The 15895-nt window shown below is 39.2% G+C and overlaps 1 protein-coding gene across 1 annotated transcript in view; it reads right to left on the bottom strand.

Moving 5' to 3' along the window:
* The window catches only part of DNAH11 (dynein axonemal heavy chain 11), a 356503-nt gene that overhangs the window by 246488 nt on the left and 94120 nt on the right, over positions 1-15895 (bottom strand). Inside the window, exons 29-30 of the mRNA XM_060414536.1 lie at positions 13438-13587; positions 10066-10299 (exon numbers count right to left, since the gene is read on the bottom strand). Of these exons, the coding sequence (XP_060270519.1) occupies positions 10066-10299; positions 13438-13587 (384 nt within the window). The remainder of the gene's footprint in view (positions 1-10065; positions 10300-13437; positions 13588-15895) is intronic.

Below are 15895 nucleotides of genomic sequence, written 5' to 3'. Positions count from 1 at the left end.
AAGCTTTATATTCCTTACCATGAGTCTTATTAAAAGTACCCTAGGCGATGTACCAGTACACTAATAATTAATATTTTCAAGTCCAAAATGCTTCCCTTTTTTGGATGATTTTCATATAGTGTAATAATAAAGGAAGAATGGAAATATTTTATCAGATTCCAACTCTAACAAAACAAAATACTTTTGTGAAGGAACTCTCAAATCTGAGAAATTTTATCTGTTTTACCTTCAGAGTTTGGCACAAGGCAGCACTCTATATACAAAATGCAGTATTTTTGCCTTTAATCCCAATATCAGCAGATATACAAGATGTTGGGGGGGTGAGTTTAAAATAATTACCTTAGTTAATTTCACTACAACTTGGAATTGAGAACTAAGGAAAGGAATTACTTGTTCAGGTAGATCATCGGTTACTACACTCAACTCAGTTTTGAAATTAAACTATTTTTAAAGGACTGAAGTTCATCTTCCAAACTGCTCACAATATTAGCAAGAGTCATTTTAATTAAAAACAAATTCTAGCAAATCGTATATCCATTTTTAAGGAGTTTCAATTCAGATGCACACACATCTCATGAACCAAACTACAGCTTTAAAAGTATTCAAATGTTAGCTTCACTCATGTGCAAGTTAGTGGCAATGCTGAAATGCTATATTGAAGGCATCCGTTGGCTGATCTGTCAAACACTTCAATTTATGCTAGAAGTATTTCATAATTAAGCATGTAAGTGCTGTCTTCATAAACCATCCTATTTGTCTACTTCTCATCTAATGTAAAAGTTTTAAATTACTTTAAAGGAGAAAAAAAACACTAAATTTTATTAGCTGAATAACATAAAGCTATTAGACTATGAATAATTTTAGCTCTGAGAATAAAAAGAATCAACCCAATGCTAAATACAGGGGAAGGAATGGACAATTTTCACACACTGATATTGGGAAGGTAAACTTGGCATGATGTTTCAAAGGCTTAAAAAGTTCTGCTCTTTGAGCTAGCAGTTGTACATCTGGACATTTATCCTGAATAAAGGAAGAAAAATATGTGCAAGAGGTATGTAGACACAAGGCTGGTTATTACACTATTATTAATAAGCACCAAAAATAAAAACAAGCTAGACAGCCAGTATTAAATAGCAATAAAACAATAGGCAATCTTGCAACACACTGGGTTACATTGAATGAATAATTCCTTTATTAACACAGAGCGCATTTAAATAAAGTCCACACATCCACATTCAAAGTACACAGCCAAGTATAAGAGAGGGGGAAGACGGATGGGAAAGGAAGAAGGGGAAAGGGCTGGGGAAGAGCAGGTGACAGTCCCAATGCCAATGTACATCTATGCCAGAGCAGCAGAACGAGGTTACAAGGCTGATGTCATGCAGCCTGGAGGAGGGTTTGAGTAGAGACTCAAACACTGGACACTGAAGTTTAAACTGCCCACGTGGCCACAGAACATTTCTGCGTCTCTGCCTCTTACACTCCCTGAGCAAGGTAGGGAGGTGGAGTCGAGATGCTGACATCAAGCTGAGATCCTCAGAGTATTACACAATCCAGTGAAAGGTTCTAGAAAGACTCTACCTTCTAGCTCAGAGAAGCAAGAAGTAAGCTTGAAACATCTTGATAGGCTTTCAATAGGAAAAAGTTCTCCAAAAGAAATTAACATCTCACACCTCTGCCACGTGAAGCTATGGCATCCAAGTTGACCCTGCCTCTATGACTGGGAAATCCCAGACTAAGTAATTAAACACAAAATTAATCCAGAACTCTCAAAACCTGTAGAAACCTGGAAGAAAGAAGGAGAAAAACATGAAGGGACACCTGCTCAGTGTAGGATACACAGAATTCCTTTAGGGAAAAAAAAAAACAAAACCTAGATAACCTTTAACATAAATATACAAAAGATTTACTGCATAGCACAGGGAACTACAGTCAATATATTGTAATAACCTATCATGGAAAACAAGTTCAAAAATAATATATGTGTACATGTATAACTGAATCACACACAAAAAAGAATTCTACTTTTTGAAATTCAGTAATGTTTATCTTGGAGAAGGCAATGGCACCCCACTCCAGTACTCTTGCCTGGAAAATCCCACGGACGGAGGAGCCTGGTAGGCTGCAGTCCATGGGGTCGCTGAGAGTTGGACATGACTGAGCGACTTCACTTTCACTTTTCTCTTTCACGCATTGGAGAAGGAAATGGCAACCCACTTCAGTGTTCTTGCCTGGAGAATCCCAGGGACGGGGGAGCCTGGTGGGCTGCCGTCTATGGGGCCGCACAGAGTTGGACACAACTGAAGAGACTTAGCAGCAATGTTTATCTTTTTGCCAGTTTTTCTAAATGTCCTATGGACATCTAAAAACAATGTATGAGATACAAAATTTTTAATATATTTGTGTAGGATATAAGATTAATATAAATTAATACAAATAGAAATTTATATTTAAATTAATGACATAATTCCAGACACTCCTATTCTTATTTTTTTGCACTTGATAAAATATTCTTAGAGAAATGTTACTGTGTCTCACTATGATTATGTATTTTTTCTTTTCCCTTATATTTCTTCTGATTTTTGGTTTATGGATGTTTGTTTCTTAAACAGATAGGAATACCAGACCACCTGACCTGCCTGAGAAATCTATATGCAGGTCAAGAAGCAACAGTTAGACCTGGACATGGAACAGACTGGTTCCAAATTTTGGGAAAGGAGTACAGCAAGGCTTTATATTGTCACCCTGCTTATTTAACTTATATGCAGAGTACATCATGAGAAATGTTGGGCTGGTTGAAGCACAGCTGGCATCAAGATTGCTGGGAGAAATCTCAATAACCTCAGATATGCCAATGGCATCACCCTTATGGCAGAAAGTGAAGAAGAACTAAAGAGCCTCTTGATGAAAGTGAAAGAGGAGAGTGAAAAAGTTGGCTTCAAGTCCAACATTCAGAAAACAAAGATCTTGGCATCTGGTCCCATCACTTCATGGGAAATAGTTGGAGAAACAGTGGAAACAGTGGCAGACTTTATTTTCTTGGGCTCCCAAATCACTGCAGATGGTGACTGCAGCCATGAAATTAAAAGACGCTTATTTCTTGGAAGAAAAGTTAGGACCAACCTAGATAGCATATTAAAAAGCAGAGACATTACTTTGCCAACAAAGGTCCATCTAGTCAAGGCTATGGTTTTTCCAGTAGTTATGCATGGATGTGAGAGTTGGACTATAAAGAAAGCTGAGTGCCAAAGAATTGATGCTTTTGAACTGTGGTGTTGGAGAAGACTCTTGAGAGTCCCTTGGACTGCAAGGAGATCCAACCAGTCCATCCTACAGGAGATCAGTCCTGAATATTCATTGGAAGGACTGATGCTGAAGCTGAAACTCCAATACTTTGGCCACCTGATACAAAGAGCTGACTCATTTGAAACGACCCTGATGCTGGGAAAGATTGAGGGCAGGAGGAGAAGGGGATGACAGAGGATGAGATGGCTGGATGGGATCATTGACTCGATGGACATGAGTTTGAACAAGCTTCGGGAGTTGGTGATGGACAGGGAGGCCTGGTGTGCTACAGTCCATGGGGGTGCAAAGAGTCGGACATGACTGAGCAACTGAACCGAACCGAACTGATGTTTGTTTCTCTGTCATTAAGTGTTGAATGGTTTATGGTGTCTATCTTCTTTGTGAATTGTACCTTTTCTCATTAAAAATATTCACCATTGTTTAAAGATAAATAAATTTAATAGAAAATGAATGTATAAAAAATAAATTCAAAATTTAAAAACCAGCCTCAAAACAATCAGTAGAATAATCTAAATAAGACTAGTAATGAGATAGAAAAATAAAAACCATAATGAAGAGGTAACTCATCAAAAAACTGATTTTTACAGAAGTTAAAAAAGAAAAAACTTGGAGAAATTGAGATATAGTAACTGAAATCAAACTGATGAAATGGGTTCGGTTCAGTTCAGTCACTGTCTTGTCCGACTATGCAACCTCATGGACTGCAGCACGCCAGGCCTCCCTGTCCATCTCCAACTCCCAGAGCCTACTCAAACTCGTGTCCATCGAGTCGGTGATGCCATCCAACCATCTCATCCTCTGTCATCCCCTTCTCCTCCTGCCTTCAATCTTGCCCTGCATCAGGATCTTTGCCAAGGAGTCAGTTCTTTGTATCAAGTGGCCAAAGTACTGCAGTTTCACCTTCAGCATCGGTCCTTCCAATGAACATTCAGAACTGATTTCGTTAAGAAATGACTGGTTTGATCTCCTTGCAGTCCAAGGGACTTAGGGGTAAAGATGACTGACATCTGCAACTTCCTTTGAAATCAATCATAAATATAAGCTATGTCGATAGAATAAGAAAGGGTTGGATAAAGCATACATAATACGGTATGAAAGATTGTAGAACCTAGGTGGCAGGCCTGTACATCACTGTACTATTGTTTCAATGCTTTCATACATTTAAAAAGTTTTATGATAATCATTGGGGAAGAACTCCTTAAATTATGCATCACATTAGACAACATTGCTATTGCTATCACTATTTTCATTGTATCAGCGAAAACTAACACATAGCAGTTAAATTTCGTCAAGTACTTTTAATTACTTTTTTAATGATATTAACTAAATTAATCCTCTAACAATACTGTGATGCCATTATTATCTGTTTTACAGATCATGAAATGGAGGCACAGAGAATAGTTAAATAACCTGCTCAAAGTCATACAAGTAATAAAAGGCAAAGCTGAGATTTGAATCTATGTAATCTGGCCTTGGACTCCTTTTTTTCATTATAAACAAGAAGAAAAAGTTAGTGAACTGGAAGACAGACTTCAAAAGTCACTGAAATTGCACACAAAAAGGGAGAGAGTTTGAAAATATGAAATAAAGGTTAAAAGGCAAGGAGGATCACAGAAGTTTCAACATACCGCTGATAAAATTACAGAGAAAGAAAAAAGACCACAGAAACAAGGCATCAAAGGAAAGATGGAAGAGAATTTTCCCAAATTGAAGGCAGACATGTAGCTAAAGATTCACAAAGCTCACTCAGTCCTCAGCAAACCAAGTTTAAAAGGCACACACACACACATACACACACAGACAAAATACACAAGAGTAAAATACAACATCAGAAACACAAAAAGAAAAATAAAATTGTATAATCTTCTAGGTCAGATTATTTATGAAGGAAAAACAATCTGACTGATCTAAAACTTTACAACCATAAAGGCCCCCAAATAATGGAATCATATTTTAAAAATTCTAAATGACAATAATTCTCAATTTTGAATTGTCTACCTAAAACTTTCAAGAAAGAAGTTTAAAAAGACAAGGGATCAGAAAACTCCCTATGTATCACTGGGAAAAGAGCTACGAGGTATACTTTAAAAGAAGAACTGGACTTAGAAATAAGCAGCAGCATTTTAAAAAATGAGCAAAGTTGTTGCTAAATGTATTGTTAAATCTATGTAAGATTGAAAATAATAACAACACAATTAACCAGGGGTTAATACAAAATAAGACCAGACAACAAGTAAATGCAGAAATGGAGATAGAGAAAAGCACTCTAAGCTCTTGAGGAGGAAGAGGTAAGAACTATTAAAGGCAGAATGTAAGCATCATGAGCACAGGAACTACACAGCCAGAACCACACAGCCGAGAACAGTGTCTGAAGAGCGGTCAGACTGTCGCATCAAACTGAGTTTGGCAGAAGGGAGGGCATCAATTCTGGTATAGTCACATAAAGGAACATTATTTGACCATTTCTAGTGTGAATTTGATATTATGTGTGTCAAGAGAAAATGTAACAAAATGCATGGAAGTTAAAAAAAAAAAAGACATTTCTCTTGTTTATACACATACAATCAACATAAGTAACTATGGTTACAGGCTTCCCCTCTGGCTCAGATGGTAAAGAATCTACCTGTAACGTGGGAGACCCAGGTCACATCCCTGGGTTGGGAAGATCATCTGGAGAAGGAAATGGCAACATGGGAACAGCTATTTACCAATGCATATACATTTATACAGAAGAAACAGTAGATATAAGGAAAAACTTCTGACATCTATATGCCAAAAAGTTGTCAATGCTTCTCTGTGAGAATTGAATCTATGAGTGTCTTTGAGAGTCAGTTTTAATGAGGTGGATGAAACTGGACCCTGTTATACAGAGTGAAGTAAGACAGAAAGAGAAACACAAAACGTTGTATATTAACACATATATACGGAACGTAGGAAGACGGTCGTGACAATCCTACATGCAGGGCAGCAGAAGAGACACATATGTAAAAGAACAGACTTTTGGACTATGTGGGAGAAGGCGATGATTTAAGAGAATAGCACTGAAACATATACGTTACCATGTGTAAGACAGATGACTAGTGCAAGCTCAATGCATGAAGCCCCCAAAGCCAGTGCTCTGGGACAACCCAGAGGGACAGAGTGGGGAGGGAGTGGCGGGGGATCAGGACGGGGGACACATGTGTACCCGTGGTTGATTCGTGTTGATGTATGGCAAAAACCATCACAATATTGTAATTATCCTCAAATTGAAATAATTTAATTTTTTAAGAAAGAAAAAAAAGCATTTGCCTTTTTTCCTTCCTGTACCTGAATTTTCATCTTTAGCAATAAATACATAATAGTGAAATCATGAAACTGAAAATGATAAAGTTGATATAAAAAAGAAATATCCATAAAATATCATTGACTATTTTAAGCATTATTCTAATTATCGCAAAAAACAATGCAGGCAAGGAGAACAAAAAGGAGGGCATCAATTCTCGTATAGTCACATAAAGGAATGCTCCTCGACAATGTCTAGTGTGAATTTAATGAAGAGAGGAGAAAATATTAGCATAGAGTAAGTAGAAATACGCTTCTTGAAAGACTGAAACTTGAGGAGTGATCAACAGTAGCTGAAATTTAAGACAGGATATTAATTTTTTTATAGTATCCTTACATATTTTTTAAAATATATAATAAAAATACTGCAGTTATAATAATAGCATAGATAACAATAAATCAACTCACCAGAAAGTTAATTTTATAAGCATAATAGAATTCATTACAGTTTAATTATCTCAGTTGTTTTTACCCATGGAAAAAAAACTTAGCTTTCTCATCCACGTGACATTGACTACAATGGCAGAGATAATGTCCTAGGGAATAAATAGCCACATCTATCAATCTAAGCCTGTAACTTCAAGCCTACTAAATAGAAATTCACACCCCATTTTCCTAAGGATGTAAAATCAAGAATACACTGTTCTCCAAAAGTAAAGGATACTTACGTTTTTACTAAAACGTTCTTTAGAAACATAAGTAAGTTAGGTGGTTTCTACACAAGATGAATGGAGAAGGAAATGGCAACCCAGTATTCTTGCCTGGATAATCTCATGGACAGAGGAACCTGGAAGGCTACAGTCCATGGAACTGTAGAGTTGGACATGACTGAGCATACACACACCCCCAAGATTATGAAAGTCAAATTAAAAGGAATAATTTTTCCAGTAGTCACGTATGGATGTGAGAGTTGGACCATAAAGAGAGCTGAGCACCAAAGAATTGATGCTTTTGAACCATGGTGTTAGAGAAGACTCTTGAGAGTCCCTTGGACTGCAAGGAGATCCAACCAGTCCATCCTAAAGGAAATCAGTCCTGGGTGTTCATTGGAAGGACTGATGTTGGAGTTGAAACTCCAATACTTTGGCCACCTGATGCAAGGAACCGACTCACTAGAAAAGACCCTGATGCTGGGAAAGACTGAAGGCAGGAGAAGGGGAGAGGATGAGATGGTTGGATGGCATCACCAACTCAATGGACAAGAGTTTGAGCAAGCTCCACAAGTTGGTGAAGAACAGGGATGCCTGGCGTGCTGCAGTCCATGGGGTCACAAAGAGTCGGACACAACTGAGCAACTGAACTGAACTGAATCAACACAAGTATTCATTATCTGAATCTATGTGATTTCTAAGGCACTCCAGTTAAAATACTGCTAAGAAGAGAAGCAATGCAGAGGAGTGGAAAGCATTCTCAAGCTGGTGGATTGTACCTGTGATACTTAAAAATTTTATAACATTCACAAAGTCATTTAACAAATCTGGATTCAGACTTTATCCACTGAACACAAGAAGGGTAGACAAACTAATATTTAAACAGATAGTTAGGGAGTTTGGGATGGACAGGTACACACTGCTATATTTAAAATAGATAACCAATAAAGACCTACTGTGCAGCACAGGGAACTCTGCTCAGTATTATGTAACAACTTAAATGGGAAAAGAATTTGAAAAAGAATAGATACATGTATATGTGTAACTGAATCACACCTGAAACACAACACTGTTAATCAACTATACTGCAATATAAAACAGAAAATTAAAAAATAAACAAATCTTTCAAAGTCTAATATTCCCTTTTTCGTAATAATATTTATTCTAATATATAATGTTTATGCACAATCACACCAGCACGGCTTTTTCCAAAATACACAACAATGCCTCTCAACCTCAATGACATCCAAATCTTCTGGGATCTTGTTAAAAAGCATACTTTGGTACAGTAGGTGTTGGATAGGCCTTGAGATTTTGTATTTTTGTCACACTCTCTGGTGAAAACAGTGGAAACAGTGTCAGACTTCATTTTGGGGGGCTCCAAAATCACTGCAGATGGTGACTGCAGCTATGAAATTAAAAGACACTTACTCCTTGGGAAGAAAAGTTGTGAGCAACCTAGATAGCACATTCAAAAGCAGAGACATTACTTTGCCGACTAAGGTCCATCTAGTCAAGACTGTGGTTTTTCCTGTGGTCATGTATGGATGTGAGAGTTGGACTGTGAAGAAGGCTGAGCGCCAAAGAATTGATGCTTTTGAACTGTGGTGTTGAAGAAGACTCTTGAGAGTCCCTTGGACTGCAAGGAGATCCAACCAGTCCATTCTAAAAGAGATCAGCCCTGGGATTTCTTTGGAACGAATGATGCTAAAGCTGAAGCTCCAGTACTTTAGCCACCTCATGCGAAGAGTTGACTCATTGGAAAAGATTCTGATGCTGGGAGGGATTGGGGGCAGGAGGAGAAGGGGACGACAGAGGATGAGATGGCTGGATGGCATCACTGACTCGATGGATGTGAATGTGAGTGAACTCTGGGAGTTGGTGATGGACAGGGAGGCCTGGCGTGCTGCAATTCATGGGGTCACAAAGAGTCGGACACAACTGAGCGACTGAACTGAACTGGTGATACCAATGCTGCTGACACATGGAAAATACTGAGCAGCTTGGCCCTAGAAGATAAGCCTCATATTGTTTTAATCTATAGGCCAAGAGAAAGGTTCTGTCTCTGAATTGTTTCACAGCCAAGAGCCCATCTTAAGAGGGGAAGTTTAAGGAGAAGTCATAGGATGACTGGGGTGAATAAAATGGAGTTCAAAATAGACTCTTTTCCAAAGTTGCTCACCTGTGACTTATAATGAACAGAAAAAACAAAATACATGAAAACATTTGTCTTATTTGAAGAATTCTCTATCTTACTGAGTCAAGCAAACCATGCACCAAATATGTGGTCAGTCTAGATGGAGAGTCTTACCTTGGAAGAAAGAAATCGGTATCGTATCTAGGTGTGGGTGATAGACTAGATTCTTCAGAGACAGTAGATAAGAATGGATGTTTTTTATTTTCTATTGATGTATAGTTGATTTACAATGCTGCATTAATTTCTGTGGTATAGCCACCTGACTCAGTTATATATATGTGTATGTATATCTATCTATATATAAAATACTCTTTTTAATATTCTTTCCATTATGGCTTATTTCAGGATATTGAATATAGTTCCCTGTGCTATCAGGACCTTGTTGTTTAAAGATGGATTCTTTTTAAGCCAATGTAAAAAAATAAGACCACCACCAAGCTAAAAAATGGGTAAACAAGTGACTGCTAAAATCTTCCCAGCATCATGCCTTTAACACATGAAACACTTCATAAACAAGAATGAATGAATGAAGCAAGCTTACCTCTTCAAGCCCCTTAAAATCTCAAAATCATGAATTTTACAAAATACCTGTTTTTTATGGAAATCCTTTAGGGCCGTTTCGTAGCCTTCCTCTAGCCTACTGAAGGCTATTCCTACATCTGTAGTCCACCAGATTTGCGAGCTAGTTAGTGCAACTTGAGCCGGGAAATCAAAAATCCACAGTTCCCTGGGTCTGTCTTCATAGACCGCGACGGCTTCTGTGATGGAATGACGCACTGTGTCCTGCATGGTCCGCTCCAGCTGCAGGAGCCAGGTTTCCACCTTTTAAAGCAAACAAATGTAGTAACACAGGCTTAACTACGGAGAGGGATAATGCTGTCCTCTCTCAGGCTTGAAGGCTACAAAGAGAGGAAGGCCTCAGGTAGATTTATTGGGTTGGCCAAAAGTTTGGTCAGGTTTTCTGTAAGACCTTATGGAAAAACTCAAATGAACTTTTTGGCCAACCCAGTGTTTTAAACTCCTGTTCTAGAAGGTAACTCAAAGGGGCTGGTGAACTACTGACAGATGAAGTCTTCCCCACATAAAACTGTCTTCTGCCAGGATACTGCTCATCTTATTTCACCTACCAGCTGTCTCATAAATTTCCACAGCCTAACCAGACAAGGTGTTCTCCATTCTTCATTTTTCAGATTTGAAGACCAGAGGGCTCTAGATCAAGCTCCTGTCTGGCAACACACAGTGTTTTGAGAAACCAAACATCACAGCCAGTATGTTAAAGTAAAATTCTAGAGATTTGAAAATCACAGGATATGGATTTTTTTTTTAAGTGTACTTGATATATAATACTGTGCTAAGTTTCAGGTGTACGGCAAAGTAATTCAATTATACATATATATGAATTATTTTTCAGACTTTTTGCCACTACAGGTTATTACAAGATACTGAATATAGTTCCCTGTGCTATAATAGGTCCTTGCTGTTTATCTGTTTTAAATATAGTAGTGTGTATCTGTTAATCCCAGCCTCCTAATTTATCCCTTTGCCCCTTTCTCCTTCAGTAACCATAAATTTGCTTTCTGTGTGAGTCTAGTAAATTGATTTTTAAGTTTATTTTTGATGATTTTTAAATATACTGAAGATTCTACCCTAAAATCTCCATAGTATCTAGTCTTACAGTATTTTCAGCAAGTGTCTTAATTATATTCCCTACTGGCTCTCATCTTCACACTTGTCAGAAATTAGACAGGAGGAGAGATGAGAAAGAGGACAACTGCTGACTTGTGAAAATAAATCTTGAAAAAAATTCATTCAGAGTGTATTTTGTTCCCACAAATATATTTCAGTCAGTTTTCCATTCTATTCAAATATGCTTTGGTATATTTTTCTGTATATATGTCTCCCTAGGATGATGTTATATAACAAAAGGATACCTATACCATTTGAAAATAATTGACCATAATGATAAAAATGACTATACTAAATAAATCCCAGGGACTGTATGAGATCCTGAAATTATATAATGGATTTCTTTCCCTGCCCCTGTGAAGATGGCAGCAGTATTCCTACAACCTCTTTCTCTGGAGAACTGGGAAGGAGTGATGCGTGGTCAATGAGTTGACAGCCTTCCCTGTTGGAAGAAGGAAGCACGGCCTTCGCTATGGCCCAATATCCTAGGAGCCTTCTCCCCTGGCCTCCTAGGCGGGCTTTGTTCCCATGCCCGAGTGCAGGAGATCTAAGCACTACTATCATCACTCAGTACAACTCAATGTCACCAAGCAACAGGCTCCTTTAGTAAGTACGTCATATATCATTTTAGCATCTCCCAGATGCTCTGGGATCCATGTCCTCAATATGGTCACCCTTTCTTCAGAACTTTCCGGTCCATTTGGGAAGACCAAACATACATGCACGGTGACACATCAGCCCGTGTTTAGAGGCTATGCCACCAACAGCGACTCGGCTCAACATAAGTTGAGAACTAAGCCCTGATGAGGTGCTTGCTTGATAGCTTCTCACATCTTAGTCTTTCATCAGCTTCTGTCCAACCCTTTGTAATAAGAATCGTCACTTCCTGTTATCACTAATTATGTGAACATCTATATCTTCAATGAGCCCAAGAGTTCCCAAAGGACAGGTGCTACGTCTTATTCATTTCTGGATTTCCTAAGGCCAAACCCAGTGGCTGGTACATAGCAGGTATTCAATAAACACTTGTCAAACAAAAGCCAAACAGCCAAAATTGGGAGGAACCAATCATAAAAGTGTGGGGTAGGGGGGAAGGCCTAAAGGGAAAGCATCTTTTAATAAAACAAAGGCAATTAGAGGGTACATGCAGTACATGGCCAAAGTCTCTAGCATAAGTTGCTTATACAGGATAAATTAGAGCACTGTGAAAACTTTCAAAGTCAAGGGTTTCTGCTAGTGATAACTGCATCTATCAATTGGACTGTCCTCCTTCTAGGCACTATGCCAGTCAGCTAGCAGTCTGCTGGGGAAGAGGCAGACGGCAACACACTTTTGTCAAGATAGTTTATGGTGATTTTTTTCTAATCATTGTAATAATATCCTAAGAGCCCAAGAGATCAAATATATACTTTAATCAAAGTATTCCACCATCTGCTTTCCCTGCATTTGGCAGGATTTTTCTGGTACAATATTAAAAAGCAACAGAGAAAACCCCTGTAGAAAAAGAGTTGCCATCAGATTTCTGCAAAGGGCCCTTTAAAGAATCCCCTGCCTCAACCTAAACTGTTCTGTAATAGAGGCTACTCTCTCTGTTACTCTGTGGATTAATTTTTAAGTTATACAAGCATCACCATAAAAAGGTGCAATTCCTCTAAATCATCTGAAAACACCAATAGCTCCTTCATAAATCATAACGAGCTGTTCTTACAGGTAACTGTTAAGAATATATTTGAGGTGTTTGTGAGGGAAGAGAACACGTTAACTATCTGTGCATGCGGTAATTGGTACATGTGACATCAGCTTTGCGGACTCAACCAAAGTTATTTACAAGCAGCTGTTTACAACATCCACCTTGGAATCCTGAACCGGAGCCACTTCCTAATGTGCTTCCCTGCAAGGCTCTGCTTCATCCTAATCCTTCCCTGAATGGTAAGCAGGGCTGAAAGTAATTCTCTCTGTAGGAGACTCAGTCACTGGGTGGCATTTGCTACTAATTCTGGGGTCTGCTCATTCAGTCCGTCGCAGTCCTTCCTGTCCAGCTCAACTGCTAGCATCTTCGAGCCCCTGCAGGCTGCTGAAGCCTGATGCACAGGGTAGGAAGGCTGGCAGAGGGCTCCTCGGACACACCAGACACCTGTAAAGAGCAATCTCAAAGCACAAGACTAACCAGAGCCCGACAATTGACATGAACTAACAATTCCTGGTTCCATTCAACTTTTAAAAATGACGCCCCTACCCTCCCCTAGCATAGAGAATCTCACAATCAGCTCTTACATGGCCTATGCATTCACACCCGGCTGGGAATGGGACGTACTCCTTGTCTTTGCTATACATTCCAACCGCCCTGTGTGCAGAGACATACTGGTCGTCTTCAAACCGCAGATCTGCAATGCTGTCGAAGAGTTTGGAAAGGTGGCGTGTAACCTAAGAGAAGAAGCAGGAAGAGACAAGAGCACTTCTTACTGGAGGTGCACTCTGGGAATCTAGATAAATGTAGATTCATTCTGCAGCTACATTCTGGGAATGTAGCTAAATGAATTCACAAAACTGTCTTTATATCGTCACAGAGTTGCCTTAAAATGCTTTTTTTCCTTCCAAATAAAAATCACTTCTTCAGTTTCAGAGTTTGAAATGACCTCGGTGGAGAAGTAGCCAGACGCTCTGATCACATCATCAGGTGTTGGGAGGTGAATGCTTACCCAGGTAGGTCATCTGTTTTCTCCTTAAAGGCTGGAGACTTACCAACTTCTCTATCTGTACCATATTCCTGCAGCAATCATTCTGCTGGAAATTTTGTGGTCAGGTTATTAAAATTCAGACATGGTATTTTACTCACACCATAAAAACCTTATTAAAAAAAGGTATTAAACTATTTGAAACAAAAATGTCAATTAGACCTTCTCCTTGGGTCAGGTGGTTTGCTACTGCACATCTGCTTTGATACTGACATGAGTCCCATGGCATATTTGTTACATAAGAAGGGTGAATGGGATTCTCCCATTTTCACTGACAAAGAAATTGAAAGTCAAGTATTAGGTGACTTCATCAAGTTGACATTGCTGAATATAAGTGGCAGTTAGATCTTAAACCTGCAAGTCCAGGCCACATTTACAAAGTTCAAATTCTTCTGGCCTCATAACATTTTAGATCCTAAGTTGCGGGATTCCCAAAAGAATCCCTGATAATATAACATACTGAACCCTGCACAGACTACTGAAATATAAAACAAACCAAGTTAAAAAACAAAGATCTGCATTTGTTCTGCTAGAGGTCAGTTCAGAGATGAAAGCCCAACTGGTCTCCATATAGAACACGAGAACCAGTAAGCCTTCTCCATCTGGTCATATCAGAACAGATTGGGACCAGCCTCTCCACCTAAAAGGGCTGGCGAGGAGGAAAGGAGAGGAAGACGGAGGAAAGGAGAGGAAGACACATGTTCTGCAGGCTCTCAGTCAGGCAAGCCACTCTACCTCCTCTGGGGTAGACTGAATAAAGGGCAGAGTGAACCACAGGAAATACCAGGAGTGGGAACAAGCATTCCCTCCTTCCACATGGCACAACTAAAAGCTGCAAAGGAGAACACAGTTTGGTGAATCCTCAAAAAGTTAACATAGGGACTTCCCAGTGGCCCAGTGTTCAAGCATCTGTCTGCCAAAGCAGAGGACACGGATTCAATTTCTGGTCTAGCAAGATCCCACAGGCTGCAGAGCAACCAGATCCATGAGCCGCAGTGACTGAGCCCATGCTCCACAACAAGAGAAGCCACCGCAAGGAGCAGCCCATGTGCGGCAACTAGAGAGCAAGCCCCTACTTGCCTCCACTAGAGAAAGCCCACATTCAGCAATCAAGTTCCAGCACAAAAATGAATACATAATATTAGAAAAAGAATAAATAAAAGGTTAACATAGATTTGCCATAAGACCCAGAATTTCACTACTAGGTATATACCCCAAACTACCGAAAACAAGTACTCAAAATTCCTGTACAAAAATACTCATAGCAGTATTATTCACAAAAGGTGGAATGAACCCAGATGTCCACTCACGGACGACAGACACACTGTGGCAAATCCATACAATGGAATACTGCTCAGGCATCAAAAGCAGTGAAGCACTGGCGCATGCTACAACATGGATGAAGCTTGTCGAAAATGTCATGCCGTCAGGAGGTGGCGGGAGGAGCAGGCAAGGGAAGGCAGTGGCTTCTTGATGGGTGCGGGGCTCTATATCAGGGTGATCAAATAATTTGGAACTAGGCAGAGGTAACAGATGCACAACACAGTGAATGTAAAAATGCCAATGAATCATACATTTTAAAATGCCTAATTTTGTATTGTCTGAATTTCATCTCAATAATAAAAAAATAAATAAAAACCAGAAGATGTTTTCAAGCCACAGAACATTTCTTAGCACATACCATTACAGCCATCTCTGCAATGAGATTTTCTTGAAATACAGTTGAACCAGACTTGATAACTATCCCAACAGCAGCTCCTAGGAACAACAGCAACCTGCCTAAATTTCCCACATGATAAGACCACTATCAATATTGGGAAGGAACTCAAGGGTGATTTAATCTCTGAAGCTTTTAGCCCTGACATTTTTGCTGAATTCGCTGTTTTAGTATTGAAGAAAATCACAACAAGGAATCTTCCCAGTTGAAAACAGATGAGTTTCTGCGGCTCTCACTTTCCGTGTAGACAGAGTGGTAGCCGATGATCATTGCTTGGATT

The sequence above is a fragment of the Ovis aries genome, chromosome 4 (assembly GCF_016772045.2).
Source record: "Ovis aries strain OAR_USU_Benz2616 breed Rambouillet chromosome 4, ARS-UI_Ramb_v3.0, whole genome shotgun sequence".
In the NCBI taxonomy this organism is placed as follows: Eukaryota; Metazoa; Chordata; class Mammalia; order Artiodactyla; family Bovidae; genus Ovis; species Ovis aries.
Note: the sequence above shows the minus strand (reverse complement) of the source record. Positions and strands in the feature narration are given on the sequence as shown.